At 36.9% G+C, this 17682-nt stretch overlaps 2 protein-coding genes across 2 annotated transcripts; both read left to right on the top strand.

Annotated features, from left to right (window-relative positions):
* Positions 1–266: 266 nt before the first annotated feature.
* Positions 267–446, top strand: LOC308263845 (keratin-associated protein 19-7-like; the record flags this gene model as incomplete). Its single annotated transcript, XM_080696938.1, has 1 exon — positions 267–446. The coding sequence occupies one exon, from the start codon at positions 267–269 to the stop codon at positions 444–446; it is 180 nt and encodes a 59-aa protein (XP_080553064.1).
* A 9292-nt stretch (positions 447–9738) lies between these two features.
* Positions 9739–9918, top strand: LOC308263846 (keratin-associated protein 20-2-like; the record flags this gene model as incomplete). The annotated part of the gene is made up of 1 exon (XM_080696939.1): positions 9739–9918. The coding sequence occupies one exon, from the start codon at positions 9739–9741 to the stop codon at positions 9916–9918; it is 180 nt and encodes a 59-aa protein (XP_080553065.1).
* Between the last annotated feature and the right edge of the window lie 7764 nt (positions 9919–17682).

Genomic DNA, 17682 nt, shown 5'->3' with positions numbered 1-17682 from the left:
CTAGAATATGATATTTTAAAGGCCTATAAACTGATCATGGGCTACTGACATAGGAGCAAATCATCTCAGCTATGAGGGCCTTGTTTTCTTAACATACAAAGATACCCATGATGTCATCTGAAGCAAATTTCTGAGATGGTGTGACGTTGACCTGCCTGTGGTTTCCCCACCCACCGCCCAGGTGTATAAAAGGCTCTTGACAGACAGCGACATCCACACTCAAGCTCCCTTCCTGCTCCTGCACTCGACCTTCCACTCCTGACACCATGTGTTACTATGGCGGTTACTATGGTGGCCTGGGCTATGGCTACGGTGGCCTAGGCTGTGGCTATGGAGGCTTTGGCGGCTTCGGTGGCTATGGTGGCTATGGTGGCTATGGTCGCTATGGTTATAGCTGCTACCGCCCCCTGTGCTATGGAAGATACTGGTCTGGTGGTTTCTACTGAAGAATATCCACAGCTGCTCAGCCTATGGACTAAAAACTCCTATCTTACTGAAATTATAACCAAATGTTATCACATGAAAAAATTTTAAGTGCCTCCCCAAATGCCAATTATATACTATGCAACTTAAAATATAAATGAAATTTATATGAAATGTTTCATTATTTTCAATTCAATTGTATAGAGAAGTTTTTAAATTACCTCTAAAAATCTATGTAAAAATGCTATCAAGTTTAAATTCATATAGATATGTATTAGTGAATAAACATTGTTTTATTGCAAATATTGCTTCCCTGAAGTTCTTCTAAATTATCTCCACCAATTTGGCCTATGTGCTTTTGTACATGTGATTAGTCACCTGTGTGTGTGTGGTTGTTCATGGTAGACTGAGAGAGGCGATTTAAGGAAGGGAACGGAGTTCTTTTGTGGTCATTATTGAACATGTCAGTTTTTTCTAACAACAGCATCAATACATATACACCAAGAATTACTCAACTCCTTTTTTTTTTTTTTTTTTTTTTGGTGGTACTGGGGTTCCTGGAAGCCCTTCTACCTCCAGGCTACACTCCCAGACCTATTTTTATATTTTTATTTGGAAACAGGGTCTCTTAAGCCAGCGAGGCTGGCTCCAAACCAGCCTGATCCTCCTGTTTCCGCCTCCCAAGCGCCGGGATTACAAGCATACGCCACCACGCCCGGAAACTTAACTCCTTCTTTAGTCACTATATTCTTAATTTATAATTCCAGAATTTTCTTTGAGGTCACAAAAGTTAATTCTTCAACTCACTTCCAATTCCCACTAATGCCTACATGACAAAAATAAACAATGGGAAGGAAACAGGACTTCCTTTGAAGAGATACTTGATTAAAGTCTCATTTTGAGTTAAAAAAAACTTATCATTTAATTGACATGAAAATTTAATACTATCACCAATGAGTGTATGACAATTTATATTTTAAATGTCAGTGTTTTTAATGTTATTACAGAATAACAATACATGTGGCCAAATTGCAATCAAAATTAGTTGAGTAATTTTAGAAGCTCACAACATTTAACATAATATATAATAAATCTGGTAAACATAACACATTCTACAGTTACTTACATTCTCTTCAACCCTTAAGTCCCTTTAGAATTAACTTTCTAAAAATCCTCCTTCCAATATTTTTGTCATCTATTATTATGAATAGTCATTGAATCTCAAAAAATGTTAATAAAAAACAGTCTTCTATGACCCTAAATTTACTGGACTGTAGTAGAACATAAATATTTATTGATTGAATTATAATTAATAGTGAGAACTCTTTCAAACCCTCTTATGTGAGAATAAGATTTAATATAAACAATCTTTAAAAACTTTCAAAATAGAACAAAATTACATTTAACATATTATAAAATGCATCCACTCAAGGGCATGTTTTTATATACAATTTTTATTTTTATATTTTATTATCTTTATTTTATTTGTACACTATAGATTCACATTATAATGTGGATCATACTGACAATGGCATACATTCACAAAGTACTTGGTGCCCTCCCCCCTCACTCTGCTTCTCATTCCCTCCCCACCCAAAAATGAGTTTCCTGATTAACCATGCTACATTCACACTCCTCCATTAATCAATCTCAGCCTTCTTCCTCCCTTACCCATCCTTTCTAGTTTTGCTGAGATTTCCCCTCCATTATCTGGAGTCCCTCTGGTATCCCTAATACTCCCTAGTTTGGGCATATTCGAGAAAACTTATGTCCCTTCTCTTTCTGTGCTTGGCTTATCTCACTAAATATAATGTTCTCCAGGTCTTTCCAGCTTCTAACAAATGACATGATTTTGTTCTTCTTTATTGCTGAGTAGAATTCCATTGTGTGTATATCCCATAATTTTGTAAATCATTCATCAGTTGATGGAGACCTGGTTGATTCCATATTTTGGCTATTATGACTTGTGCTGCTAGGAACATGGGTATGCATATGTTACTGTAGCTGTCTGATTTCAACACCTTTGAAAAGATACCCAGGAGTGGTTATAGCTGGATCATATGGTGGATACATTCCTCCTTTTCTAAGGAATCTCCACATTGATCTCCATAGCGGTTGAACTGGTTTGCACTCCCACCAACAGTATGAAAGAGTTCCTCTTTCCCCACATCCTCACCAGCATTTGTTGTTATTTGATTTCTTTATAATGCTTGCCACTCTGACTGGAGTTAGATGGAATCTCAGTGTAGTCTTGGTTTGCATCTCCCTGATGGCTAATGATGTTGAAAAATTTTATATATATAATTGGCCATTTGTTTCTCTTCCTTTTGTGAAGTGTCTATTCAACCAGTTGCCAATTTCTTTATTGGGTTATTTATTTTGCTAATGTAGAGTCTTTTGAGCTCTTTGTATATTCTGGATATTAGCCCTCTATCAGAGTAGTGGCTGGCAAAGATCTCCCATTCTGTAGGTTTTCTCTTTAGGTTCTTGATGGTTTCCTTTGATGAGAAGAAACTTTTTAGTTTGATGCCATTCCACATGTTAACTCTTGATTAAATTTTTTGTGTTTTGGAGGTAACATTGAGCAAGTTACTACCTGTGCCTGTATGTTGGAGTGTTGATCCTATGCCCTCCTCTAATAGTCTCACGGTCTCTGGTCTGATTTCCAGGTCTTTGATCCATCTCAAGTTTGTTCCTGTGCATGGTGAGAGGTAAGGATTTAGTTCCATCTTCCTATAAATGGATAGCCAGTTCTTCAGCACCATTTGTTCAAAAGGCTATCTTTTCCCCAGCATATGAGTTTGGCCCCTTTGTCAAAGATCAACTGACCTTAAGTGTGTGGGCTTGTTTCTGTATCTTCTATTCTGTTCTATTGCTCTGTGTCCCAGTTGTTGTGCCAATACCATGCTGTTTTAACTACTATTTCTCTGTAGTATAATTTGAAGTCAGGAATTGTATGCCTCCTGCATGGTTCTTATTGCTGAGAATTGCTCTGGATATTCTGGGTCTTTTCTTTATCCATATAAAGTTCATGTCCGATTTTTCTAGGTCTGTGAAGAATGTTGTTTGGTATTTAAATGGGAATTGCACTGAATCTGTAGATCACTTTTGGCAAAATGGCAATTTTGATAAGATTTATTCTATTCATGAGCAAGGGAGATATATCTTCCAAGGTTTTCTTCAGTTTCTTTTTTTAATGTTTTATAGTTTTCATTGTATATGTCTTTTACATCTTTAGTTTGGTTTAATCCTAGGTCTTTCATTAGTTTTGAGGTTACTGTGAATATAAATGTTTTCTTTCTTTCATAGTGGATTCATTGCTGGCATAGAGAAAAACAAGTGATTTCTTTAAGTTGATTTTGTGTCCTGCAACTTTGCTGAATGGTTAATCTGCTCCAATAGTCTTTTATTTGAGTTATTTCGGTCTTATAGATAAAAGATCATGTCCTCTGCAATCAAGAATAATTTTAATTTTTCTTTTCCTATTTGAATTGCCTTGATATCCTTCACTGAAGGTTTTGTAGAATTCAGCTGGTTTTGTAGAATTCTTCTGGACCTGGGCTTTTCTTTGATGGCAGAATTTTTATTGTTTTTCTACTTCTTTGCTTGCTATTGGTTCATTTATATTTGCTATGTCTCCTTGGCTCATTTTAGGTTCATTCTATGTGCTTACAAATCTATCGATTTCTTCTATGTAGTTAGTACAGAGTATTTAGATATAGATATATGAAATAGCTTCAATATAAAACAGAGAGATACAGTGAGGGAAAAACATTTTGAGAGAAGAGAGTATATAGACTAGAGGGAGAAAACTTGCAAAAGAAATGGTGGAGGGAGCAAACAAACATGTATAAAGTAACAAAATGAGCTACAAAACCTAACAATTATAAACCAAACACAAAAAAATACCAACCATAACAACAAAACAGAACAAAAAGAACTAGTGACAGTATGAAAGAAAAAAAAAAAAAACCAGCAGACTTGCTAATTTAGATATATAGGGCCCGGGTCCTTGTAATATTTCTATGTCTGTCCACTGTAGTAGATTCTGGAGTAAATTCCAGTGTCTCTCATTTTCTCTGTAACCTTTTGTCAACTTTTGGACCTACTTTATGAGTGTTTGCGCCCCCTTCTCATCTGTGACATCTTTGTGCTCAGGTGTCAGGGTGTCTGGTGTCACTATAAATGAGTTTTGTGTAAGCTTAGGGTTCTGCATGTCTTCATCTTGGGCTTGTGCTTTCTGGCCCTGGGCTCTGCACTCTTTATCCCTGTGCTTTGTATTTTTGGGCCCTGGGCTTCCCACCTTTTAGCCCTGGGCTCCACTTCCTCTGGTCTTGGTTCTGTGATTTCTGCCGTGGGCTCTATGATCTCAGACCCTGTGCTTTAAGCTTTTAGTTTCTCAGCTCTGTGATTTTGGGGCATGGGCTCTGTGCTTTTTGGGCCTGTGTTCTGCACCTTCAGACCCTGGCCTCTGCACCTTTCTATCCTGGGCTCTGCACCTTCCAACCCTGGCCTCTGCACCTTCTGGTCTGGGCCTACGCCTTCCTACCCACACCTGCGGAGAACATCCAGTGTAGTCACAGAGTGACCTCCTGTGACCCTGTGCAGGCACCGCACCTTGAGCAGTATGGACCTTTCATGTGCCTCTGGAGATTCTAACTAGATTACCTCAGGGATGGGCCACCAGATCTTAGCCCTCTGGGCTCCCTGCAGCTGATCTGGGTGGTTGTCCACTGAGTAAGGAGTAACACAAAGCAGTTACCTTGCTCTCCTGCAGGCCAGGTCTCTGGAGGGCACAGTGTGCTGCTGTGGGTGACAGCCTCTGGTGAGCACAAGGTTGTTTGGATCTTTCTTTGCGTCCCTGAATTGTGGTGCTAGTTGCTTAAGATTTTGAAGCTCAGCCACTGCTTTCTGCACTTCAAGTTCTTTGATTACTTGCCAAAATTTCTTGGGGTTTCTGAGCCGGTGCTGGCAGTTGCAGTTTGGACAGGCGGCTCGAGATGTCGCTGGCTGCCATATCAAGTCAGTTGCTCACTCAAGCTCTTTGTAGTGTATCTTGCATTTAGAGTATTGGATTTCCTTCTGTCATGATTCCCTTTTTTGTGTTTTTGTTCATAATATCTTCTGCTGCTTTGCTTTTTTTTTGTCAAGATGCTGACTTCTTGGTAGTTGAATTTTATTTGTTATAGTTGCCCTCGTATGTACCATTTTAAAATATTATCTTTACATATTTTCTTTTATTTTGAAGCAAATTGTGTGTGTGTGTGTGTGTGTGTGTGTGTGTGTGTGTGTGTGTGTGTGTACTGGGGATATAACCCAGGGGCTTTCAATCTCTGGGCTACACTCCCAGACCTACTTTTATATTTTATTAGAAACAGGGTCTCACTGAGTTGCTGAGAGCCATACTAAGTAGCTGAGGCTGGCTTCAAACCTGTGTGATCCTCCTGTCTCAGCCTCCCAAGTACTGGGACTATAAGCATGCCCACCATGCCTGGCCAGAAGCAAAATTTTACTCAAACATTTTATTTTGCTCTTTTTGCTTGCACAATGCCTTGCCTTTTCATTTAGATGAATAAAGGATTCTAAAAGGTTATCTCAGCCTGGCATGACAGAGAATGGCTGTAGTCTCACTACCAGGGAACCTGAGAGAGAAGATTGCAGGTTCAAGAATAGCCTCAGCAACTTAGTGAGACTCTTAACAAGAAATATAAAAAGCTAGGAATGCATCTTGGAGGTAGAATGCCCCTGGGTTCAATCTTCAGTACAGAAAGAAGAAAAGAAAAAGACTAAAAGAAAAAAAGAAAAAAGAAAGCAAGAGGAGAAAGGAAGAAGGAAAAGATCATCTCTGTTACATTCTAATATTCATCTTAATGACAACCCTGAAGCATAGCCTCATATAAATAAAAATCTATGCAAACAAGAAACCTGTCTTCTCAGATAAGCATTGGCAAATATCCAGATGGGTCCAAACATCACATGAGCATTTCTGAGTCCTCAAATACTTTGGACAGATTAGTTAAAGCAGAAATATAAGATCAACTGTGAAAGAGAAGACAATTCTTGAAAATCAAGCATAGGAATTCATTCAAACTAAATGATTTACAATTTGAGACTTATGTGTGGACAGATAATATAGATTGTAGGTATAAACAAGGGCATGAAATTTGTGTTTCACAAATCAGTGAAATTTCACACTTTTGTTTTCTTATAGGCAAGTTAGTTGTGTCTCCACTATCCTAGTGTCTTGGGAAATAGACTCTTCTATTTTTTGTGTATTCCTATTTTCCTGTAGAACTACTCTAGTTTTATTCCTATTTTTCTTAGTTTTATTGTCAGTCTTAGGATAGATATTGATCATATTATTATTTTGCCTATTCATTTTCTTTATTTATTCATTTCATTTTATTAATGGTTTTATAATACTGGGGATTTAACCCAGGAAATTGCACATGTTAGGCAAGCACTCTATCAGTGAGTTATGTCTCCATCCCATGATTTATCTTTTACTTTACAAAACTATTCTCTTAAAATGAATTACCTCAAACATCTCACATATAATATAAACAATTTTATTATACAATTTTGAATATGCTTCATATTTCATTTGCTATATGGATAAAAAAATCCTATCATCATAATGTAAATATTTTGGAGTGAGCTATTTATTATCTCAACATTGGGTATATTCAATAAAAATTATAATTTAATATCACTTCCTAGAAATAATTCAATATTTTCAAATGGTTTTTCTACATCGCTGCAAGTTATAACATAATGCTATAAATGTATAAAACAATCATACAGGGAACCATAATCACAATGATAAGAGTAATTTGGCCCTTAATAAATACCACCTAAATGAAGTAATGCCATTTACTTAAAAGAAGAATATAGAAAACAATGTAATTTTAAAATACATTTATTGATGCATACTATCCTTAAATCATAATGTAATTTCAATAAATATTATTAATTCAAATAGGAACAGGAGAGGAAACTGCAGCTATGCATCTCTCTCTACATACCTGTTGGCAAAGGCTCCTGAGGACACTGTGCAGTGGTGCTGATTTAGAGGTGAAGAACTGCCCTTTTCTTTCTCTCAATATTTCTGTAAGTACCTAGACTTTATGTAGACAATGATCATTTTGTTTGGGCAATGTATCAGTAAGATCAGGCTGAACAAAATATCTTCAATTGTAATTATGTCTTAATGCAAGTGAAAAACATATTAGTATGTTACATATAATAGTGCAACAGTTGACCTGCATGGTAGGTGGTGACATGTCATTTGAGTATTTATTCTGAATGATGAGGGTAGACCTATTCGTGCTTTCTGCAGCCAACAACATGGTATTTCAAAGCCCATGCTTGAGCCATAGATTGACATTCCCTCTGAGAAGCAGATTTCCTGCTACTTGACTGGACTTAATGGCAGCCTCTAAGATGCCTGATCTCTGACACTGGGCTGCCCAATATGCAGTGCATCATTCTGCTCCTATGGGCTCTAATAAGCTTCTTCCCGAGCAGCTCCACCTGCAGGGTGGTGCCACCTTGTTTCCTCACCATGACTCCACTCTCACCTCAGAAATGCCAACTTAATTTCTGACTGCTGGGAAAAATAGTTTAGATTCCACATTCTCCAGTTTGACTAACCTAAAAAAAGTCATGTGATTAATACAAACGCATTACAGTTTATCTTGCCTTAATTTCTTCTTCTAATGGACTTGTTTCATATATGTCATGTGAGAAAATATAGTTCATATTTAAATTGCATTTTATCATACTTTAATTAATTTATATTCTTATCTTCATTATTTGTGTTGTGCATGTGAGAAAAAAGGATTTTGGAAGATATATCTATTTTCTCTGTCTCACATATTATATATAATATATATATATATATATATATATATATTACCTCAACTCAGATATAATAAAAATCTTTTTATTTGCTATAGGAATAAAACTTTTCTATAGGAATATGAATATATATATATATATGTATATATGTATATATATATATATATATCATATCTCTCTCTCATAGACATATGAGAGAGAGAGAAAGAGAATGAGAATGAGACATGAGAAAGAGATGAGCCAAAACATGTCAAGAAAGACAGAGGGAACTGTAGAACATTATGCTAAGTGAGATCAGTCAAAAAAGTAAAAATTGGATGTTTTCCCTATTTTGCAGAAGCTATGGAGAACATGGGTCATAAGAGGAACTCTAGACAAAGAAGGAGAAAACATAATTGAGCAAATAAGACAAACTAACGAGAAAGATGGGAGGGTGGAAGAGGGACAATCTCTAATATACATGATTATATTTTTGAACATATTGAAGTCAATCACTAAGCCAAACATGAGGAGGGAGCGGGGAGAAAATGGGATGGAAGTGGGGAAGGGCTAAATGAGTGACATGTGCGCGTACGCCTCTGCCATTTTGTATCTCATTAAAATGTCTGACTACAATGCACCAATAAAAATTAATATTTTTTAAAAAAAGAAACAAATACTGAAGAACAATGCATTCTTTGGAAGTTCCCTGATGTTTTGGGACACCTAAACAGTCAACAAGTGAAAAATCAGTGATTTTTTTTTAACTCGGGTCATTTGTAATCTGACTTCCATGTGTCACCAAAGCCACTGTTTAGTTCCTTAGCACTGTGCCTCAGAGAAGAGATATTATACTAAGTGATATTTATATATTTATTTCAGAGAAAAAAAGAGAGAAAGAAAATAAGGAGAGAGAGAAAGGGAGGGAGGAAGGGAGAGAGGGAGGGAGAGAAGAAGGGAGAGAGGGAGGAAGGGAGGGAGGAAGGCAGGCAGGCAGGCAGGCAGGCTAGGAGTAAATGAAGGAGGAGGAATAGGAACTGAAGGAAGAAAGGAAGGATAGATGGGAGGGATGTTCTTCCTAGAGAGGAATGGAAACAAAACAAATATAAAAATGAAATGCCAATTTCTTGATTTGCATCATACCATTCAATCAATTCACACATGTTCAACTGATTTAATATGGAATGTGAAAGAACCTTCAAAATAGAACAGAAGTATCATAGGTTAAAGGCCCATAAACTGATTATGGACTTCTGACATAGATGCAAAATCATCTCAGCTATGAGGGCCTTGTTTTTTTGACATACAAAGATACTGATGCTGTTTTCTGATGCACATTACTGAGATGGTATGATGTTGATCTGCCTGTGGTTCCCCCACCCACCATCCAGGTGTATAAAAGGCACCTGGCAGACAGCGACATCCACACTCAAGCTCCCTTCCTTCTCCTGCACTCGACCTTCCACTCCTGACACCATGTGTTACTATGGCAGCTACTATGGTGGCCTGGGCTATGGCTACGGTGGCCTAGGCTGTGGCTATGGCTGTGGCTATGGCTATGGTGGCTATGGTGGCTATGGAGGTTACGGTGGCTATGGGTATGGCTGCTACCGCCCCCTGTGCTATAGAAGATACTGGTCCTGTGGCTTCTACTAAGAAGTTTCCTCATCTGCACGGCCTATTTCCTGCAAACTTCTGTCTATTGAAATTATCTCCAAGTTTCTTCACATGAGAAAAATTTAAATGCTTTAAAACACCAATTATATACTACATAATCTTTGAAATAAATAAAAATCATTTATCATGACCTACTTCATTTTCAATTGTTTTGTGTGATACTAAGTAGAAAAATGTCCACATTACCATTAAACACTGTGTAAAATGTGATGGAATTTGAATTCATCTTCTGTATAAAAAGATATGTACTAGAAAATAAATTGAATTTTATTGCAAATATTACTTTCTTGCAGTTCTTCTATATTGTCTCCATAAGTTTGGTATATATACTGTGTATGTTTTTTCATGGAAGTTGGGGAGAAAAGGATATTTATGAAGGGTATGAAGATTTTTTTGTGGATAATAATGAACAGGATAAACCTGGAGTGGTGGCACACACTTATAATCTCAGCATTCGAGAGGCTAAGACAGGAGGATCCTGGCTCACAGACAGCCTCAGCTACTGAGGTCCTTTTGCAATTCAGTGAGATCCTGTCTCAAAATAAATAATAAAAAAAAATAGGGCTAGGGGGGTATTTCAGAGATAGAATGCCCTTGGGTTCCATTGCTAGTGCCGCCAAAGGGGGGGAAAAAACAGGGTAAAAATAATAAAAATTTCTACCAAATCATAAAAATTCTATTTTATGTATGTCTTTTAAGAACTCAAATAATTTAGGCTGTGCTCTCCTGGTTTGTGGTTAAGCCAATATCATGGGGCAAGGAGAGCCCTGACTTGTAGAGTGGGCAGAGACTTTCTCATTGTAAATATTCCCACTCTTTCTTGCCTAAAGCTTCCCATGAAACGCTATCAAATGCAAAAAGAAAGTGGAATAGGCTCTGAGCTCAAGCTGGTTCCAGCCCATCATTCAGAGTCTGCTTAAATGACATATTTGCCTGAGGTGCTACTATAGAGCATGCTTCCAGGAAAGGTTAGTTAATAATCAGCACCACAACACACACACACACACACACACACACACACACACACACACACAACACCCATACAACAAACCTGTTATATCATGAATTAGTTGATTCCCTCATAAATCTCTAGATTTTTTTTTTTGGTTGTTTGTTTTTTGCGGGTCTGGGGATGGAACCCAGGGGTATTCGACCTCCAAGCTACATTCCCTGCCCTATTTTTTATTCTTTATTTTGAAACCGGGTCTCACTGAGTTGCAGAGGCCTCACTAAGTAGCTGAGGCTGTCCATGAACTACGATCCTCGCATCTCAGCCTCCCGAATGCTGGGATTACAAGCATATGCCACCACACCCGGCTCTCTAGATTCTTAATTTATAATTCTTATTATCCTTATTTATAATTACAATATTCTTATTGAAGTCATAAAAATTAATTTCTCAACACCTAATTCTCACTAGCACTTACACTGAATCAGTAAATGATGAGAATTAGCATAGTGGTGAAAGCCTATAGTCCCAGGATCTGGGAGCTAAAGACAGAATAATCCCAGGTTCGAGGCCTTTGGAAAGACTGAATGAGGAGCATCAGAGCAACTGTAAAATAGAAAAAAAATTCCTGAAAATCAAGCAGAGGCACAATGTCTGTAACCCCACATCCAAACTCAACCTGATTTAAATTTGAGAATTATCTGTGGACATGTACAAATATGTACATGCAAGAGGCAAAATACTTGTAATTCACATATCAGTGAAATTTGAATTTTTGTTCTGTTGTAGGCAAATTAGTTGTGTCTCCTCTATTCAAATATCTTGGGAGTATAAGTATTTGATTTATTTATACTCCTCTACATCATGTATATTTCTATTTACCTATAGACCAACTCTTGTTTTATTCCAATTTTTCTTAGTTAATCATGAGTCCTAGGATATGTCTTGGTGAATTTACTATTCTGCACATTATTTTCTATTTATTCATGAATTTCATTTTATTTCTTGTTTTACAGTACTGGATACTGAACCCAGGGTCTTGTACAGGTAAAGCAAGCCCGCTACCACTGAGCTACATCCCTGGCTCATGATTTATCACCTACTTTACAAACCATTTCCTGAATACATGTTACCTCAAACTTCTTACATAAAATAGAAATTATTTTATTATAATATTTTGGTGGTGCTTTATATTTAATCTGCTATAAGGATAAAAATCCCCATTATTGTACTGTAAATATTTTGGAGTTAGATATTCATTATCTCAACATTGGGTATATTCAATAAAAATTTTTCTATTTAATATCACTTTCTAGAAATAATTCAATATTTTCTCATGGCTTTCCTGTATTGCTACAAGTCTTAACATAATGCCATAAATGAGTAAACTGATCATACTGGAAAGCATAATCACAATAATAAGACTAATCTGGCTCTTAATAAATATCACCTAAGTGAAGTAATGGCATCTACTTAAAAAACAGAATGCAGAAAACAATGAACTTGTAAATATTTTATGGCACATTACATCATAATGTAATGCACCAATGCACCTTACATCATAATGTAATTTCAATGAATATAATTAATTGAAATAGGAGCATGAGAGAAATTGAAGCTATGCACCTCTTTGCACATCCCCATCAACTGCAGCTCACCATCCAAACGAGGACACTGTGCAATAGTACTGGTTTAGGAAATGTACACTCATGAGACGTAGAGAAAAATGCATGGACAGTTCTTTTCTTTTCCTCGAACTTTTGGTAAATATCATAGGTATGATGTAGATGATGATTGTTGGGGCAATGAAATGAGATTAGGTTGAACAAAATTTTCTTACAGTGAAAATTACATTAATAAATGTCATACAATAATGGCATAAATGACCTGTGTTAGGTGGTGACACTGCATTGAGTGATTACTCTGTATCGTGAGGGCAGACCCGCTCATGTCTCCCGCAGTTAACAGCACGATATTTCAAAGTCCCTGCACAAGGCATATGTTGACATTGCAACTGAGGAAGAGGATTCCCTGCCACTTGACTGAACTTTCCTTTTCTGACACCTTTGCCCTAAGGCAGCCTCAGAGATGCCTGCTTCATGACTCTTTGCTGCCCATTTTGCCGTGCATCACTCTGCTCCTATGGACTGTATTAAACTTCTTCCTGAGCAGCTCCCCTGCAGGGAGCCTCCACTTTGTTTTCTAACCCTGCCTCCATACTCACTGCCAGAGCCAGCCAGCAAAAGTACAGGTTCCGAAGAGAGGCGTGAGGATGAAGAATTCAACTCTTAAGAATTTGATTCCAAGAATTTTTTTAATTCTAACATGGGGTGGGGCCGCCAGCCTACTATCTCTACTGGCCGACCCCTGCTCCTGGGTCAATATCTCTACTGGTTAACCCCTACTCCTGGGACAGTATTCTCTGTTGGGCTGACAATGAGTTTATTTTTCTAGAGATATTTATACAGTTACAGGTTGATCAATATCCTCGTGCTATCACCACCAGAATACAATAAAGACCAATCCAAAGCACATACATTACAGGTAGGTTAATCAGTACCTCGTACCATCACCACCTGATCTTCTCTTAGACCTTTTACTTAGAACTTTCCATAAACTCAAACCTTCATGACTCTGGGCAAAGGACAGTCAGCTAAGTCAGAAATATTCTTTTAGGGGAAAACCTTAATGGCTTCCCACAACTCACATCAGAAATGCCAATTGAAACCCTTACTACAAGGAAAAGTTACTCAGATCCCATATTCCCCATTTTGAATAATCTAAATGGAATGTTGCATAATTGATAGAAATGTTTTATGCTTTAGTTTGCATTAACATTCTTTTTTTCACGTGGATTCATTAGATACACTTCATGTGAGAAAATAAAGTTCATGGTTATTAAACTGCACCACTGTTAAATGCGTGTCATTATATGTGTGTGAATATCAAATAGAAAGTTAGAGAAAGAGAGACAGAGATGCAGAGACAACGAAGAGCAAAACATGTCGAGAGAAAGGAGTACATGCAAATACTCAAGGACAAAGCTGTCTTTGGAGGTCTCCTGGAGTTCTGGTATACCCAAACATTCAACAGTAGGACAATCAGTTATTTTTTCTATCTCAAGCCATTTTTATTCTTCCATGTGCTACCAAAGCCACTGCTACTACTTATCAGACTAGCAATTTATAATTAATTATAAATAACACACTGCTTACTGAAACAGTTGTGTGTGTGTGTGTGTGTGTGTGTGTGTGTGTGTGTGTATGTGTTTCTGGGGATTGAACCCAGGGGCATTCTACCTCTGAATTACACCGCCAGCTCTAATTTTACACTAAGTTATGAAGGGCCTCATTCAGTAGCTGAAGCTGATCAGGAACCTACGATCCTCTTTTCTCAACTTTCTCAATCCAAGTACTGGGATTACAAGCATGTGTCACCATGCCCTGCTTGAAACACTCATTTTTTGTCATTATATACAATAATTCTTACCCTTGTCTATTTACTGATTCTGCAAATCTTTTCATAATTCCTTAGTACTGTATCTCAGCAAAGAATAATATTATACCAGGTAATATTTATTGCATAGAATAAAGGAAAGAAGGGAGGAAGGAAGGAAGGAAGGAAGGAAGCAAGGAAGGAAGGAAGGAAGATTTTTACTATGGAGAAATGGGAAAAAAATAAAAATGAAATAACTTTTCATGATTTGCATCATACCGTGTAACCAGTTCATATGTGTGTACAAATAACTAAATATGGAATGAGAAAAAGTCTTCAAAACAGAAAGAAGGATGATTTTACATGCCCATAAATTGATGTAACATCCTGACATAGGAGCAAATTATCTCAGTTATGAGGGAGTGAAGCACATTACTGAGATGGTGTGACGTTGACCTATCTGTGGTTTCCCCACCCACCGTCAAGGTGTATAAAAGGCCCTTGGCAGACAGCGACATCCACACTCAAGCTCCCTTCCTGCTCCTGCACTCGACCTTCCACTCCTGACACCATGTGTTACTATGGCAGCTACTATGGTGGCCTGGGCTATGGCTACGGTGGCCTAGGCTGTGGCTATGGCAGCTATGGTGGCTTTGGTGGCTATGGTAGCTATGGTGGCTATGGTTATGGCTGCTACAGCCCCCTGTACTACAGAAGATACTGTTCCTGTGGCTTCTACTGAGGAGTTCTCACAGCTTCTCAGACTAATGGCTGAAAAATCCTATCTAATTGGAATTATCTCCACATTTTTGACATAATAATTTAGAAGTTTTCAGAAACATCAACTCTATACTGCACAATCTAAAAGATAAATGAAAATTTAACATGACCCAGTTCATTTTTCATTTGATTTGTTGATGCTGATTAGAAAAGTTTTTGAATTACATTAAAAACACTTTAAATGTGATCAAATTTGAACTTATTTTTGTATAAAAACATGTATTAGTAAATAAATTTTGTTTTATTTCAAATATCGCTTTTTACAGTTTTTTCTATATTTTCTGTATCAGTTTGGCCTATGTGTTTGTGTACTTGCATGTGATTAGTCACGTGTGTGTGTGGTTGTTCATGAACACGGTCAAGAGAAGGATATGAAGGGGGATACTGAATGATGGCTAGGGTGTGGAGGAGCAGTGGGAACACTAGTACATTGTTGTGGGATTGCAAATTAGTGCACCTACTTTGGAAAACATTATGGAGGATCCTAAGAAGAATGGGAATGAACCTACCATAAGACCCAGCAATACCACTTTAGGTACCAACCCAAATCTATCAATATTTTCTATCAAATTAAAAAAATCTGTTTTATGTATGTCTTTTAATCTCTCCTACAAATTATGTTCTACATTTAAATTGCTTCCCTGGTTTTTCATTCAGCCAAAATCAGGGAAGAAGGAATGTCCTCATTTGTAGTGAAAATTTTCAGCCATTTCCCATATGTATAATAAAACTTAATATAAACTATATAAACTTTAAATAAAATAGAAAAATTGCATTTAAAACATTATAAAATACATCCACTCAAAGTTTTATTTGTGTATGCCCTTCATAATGATCTTCATGTATTTTCTGAAACAAAATTTCAAACTTTTTTTTTGCTCTTTTGTTCATACAATATCTTATCTTTGACATTTAGATGAATAAAGGATCAGAAAACGTTATCTCAGGCCGGGCGTGGTGGCACACACTTGTAATCCCTGCGCTTGGGAGGCAGATACAGGAGGATCGCGCAGGTTCGAAGCCAGCCGCGCACGCTGGCTTAGGAGACCCTGTTTCCAAATAAAAATGTAAAAATAGGTCTGGGAGTGTAGCCTGGAGGTAGAAGGGCTTTCAGGAACCCCAGCACCACCACAAAAAAAAAAAAAAGAAAAAAGAAAAAAAAGAAAAGGTTATCTCAGTCTGGCATGGTGGTGAACACCTGTAGTTCCAATATCTATTAGCCTGAGACAGGAGAATCACAGGTTCAAGACTAGTCTCTGCAACTTAGTGAGACTCTTAATAACCCAGCAAGACCCTGTAACAAAATAATGCATATAAAGAGCTGGGAATATAACTTGGATTTAGTATCCCCCTTTCAATCTTCTTTACCAACAAAATAAGTGAAGAAAGTTTATCTTCATTACATTCTAATATTCATCTTAATGACAATCTTGAAGCATAGGAACAATGTCTGTAATTCTGAAGCCAAACTAAATCTGAATTGAAATCTGAGAGTTGTCTGTGGATATATCTGTAGGTACAAGCAAAAGGCTTACAACTTGTGGTTCACGAATCAGTACTATTATAACCTTTTGATTTTTTTTTTTTTTTCGGTACTAGGGATGGAACCCAGGGGCATTCTACCTCCAAGCTACACCCCAAGCCCTATATTTTATTATTTTATTTTGAAACAGGGTCTCACTGAGTTGCAAAGGGCCTCACTAAGTAGCTGAGGTTGTCCTCGAACCACAATCCTCCTGTCTCAGCCTTCCAAATGCTGGGATTACAAGCATGCACCACCACTCCTGGCTTACCTTTTGATTCTTATAAGAAAATTAGTATATTTCCACTATGTAAATGTCTTGGGAATTATTTAGATTCTTCTACTGTATAAAAATTGGATTCATTCCTATTTTTCTTAATTATTTGTCAGTACTAGTATAAATTTTGGTGAGTTTACTACTTTGCATATTATTTTTCTTTATTCATGTATTGCATTTTATTTATTTTCTTGTAGCATTGAACCCAGGGCCTTGCACATGTTGAGGAAGCACTCAACTAAGCTCCATCCTCAGTCCATGATTTATATTTTATGTTATAAACCTCTTAATATGGGTTACCTCAAACATCTCAGATACAATATAAACCATTTTATTATAAATTTTTTACTGGTGTTTCATATTACATTTCCTACAGGCATAAAAATCTCATCATCCTAATGTAAATATTTTGGGGTTAGCTGTTAATTATCTCAACATTGTGTATATTTAATAACTTCTTTTTCCTTTCCTAGAAATAATTAAATATTTTCAAGTGGATTTCCTGCATTTCTATAAATTTTAACATAATGCTATAAATGAGTAAAGTGGTCATACTAGGGAGCACAATCAAAATAATAGGAGTAAAATATCCCTTAATAAGTATTACCTGAATGAGCCAATTTCATTTACTTAACAGACAGAATGTAAAAAACAATGTATTTTTAAATACTTTCATTGGTGCAATATTACATCATAATGTAATTTTGATGAATATCATTAATTCAAATAGGAGCATGAGAGAAATTGGAGCTATGCACCTCTCTGCATATACCCATCACT

Source organism: Muscardinus avellanarius, assembly GCF_963383645.1.
Source record: "Muscardinus avellanarius genome assembly, chromosome: 5".
Lineage (NCBI taxonomy): Eukaryota > Metazoa > Chordata > Mammalia > Rodentia > Gliridae > Muscardinus > Muscardinus avellanarius.
The sequence above is the reverse complement of the archived record's forward strand: the minus strand, read 5'-3'. Positions and strand labels throughout refer to the sequence as shown.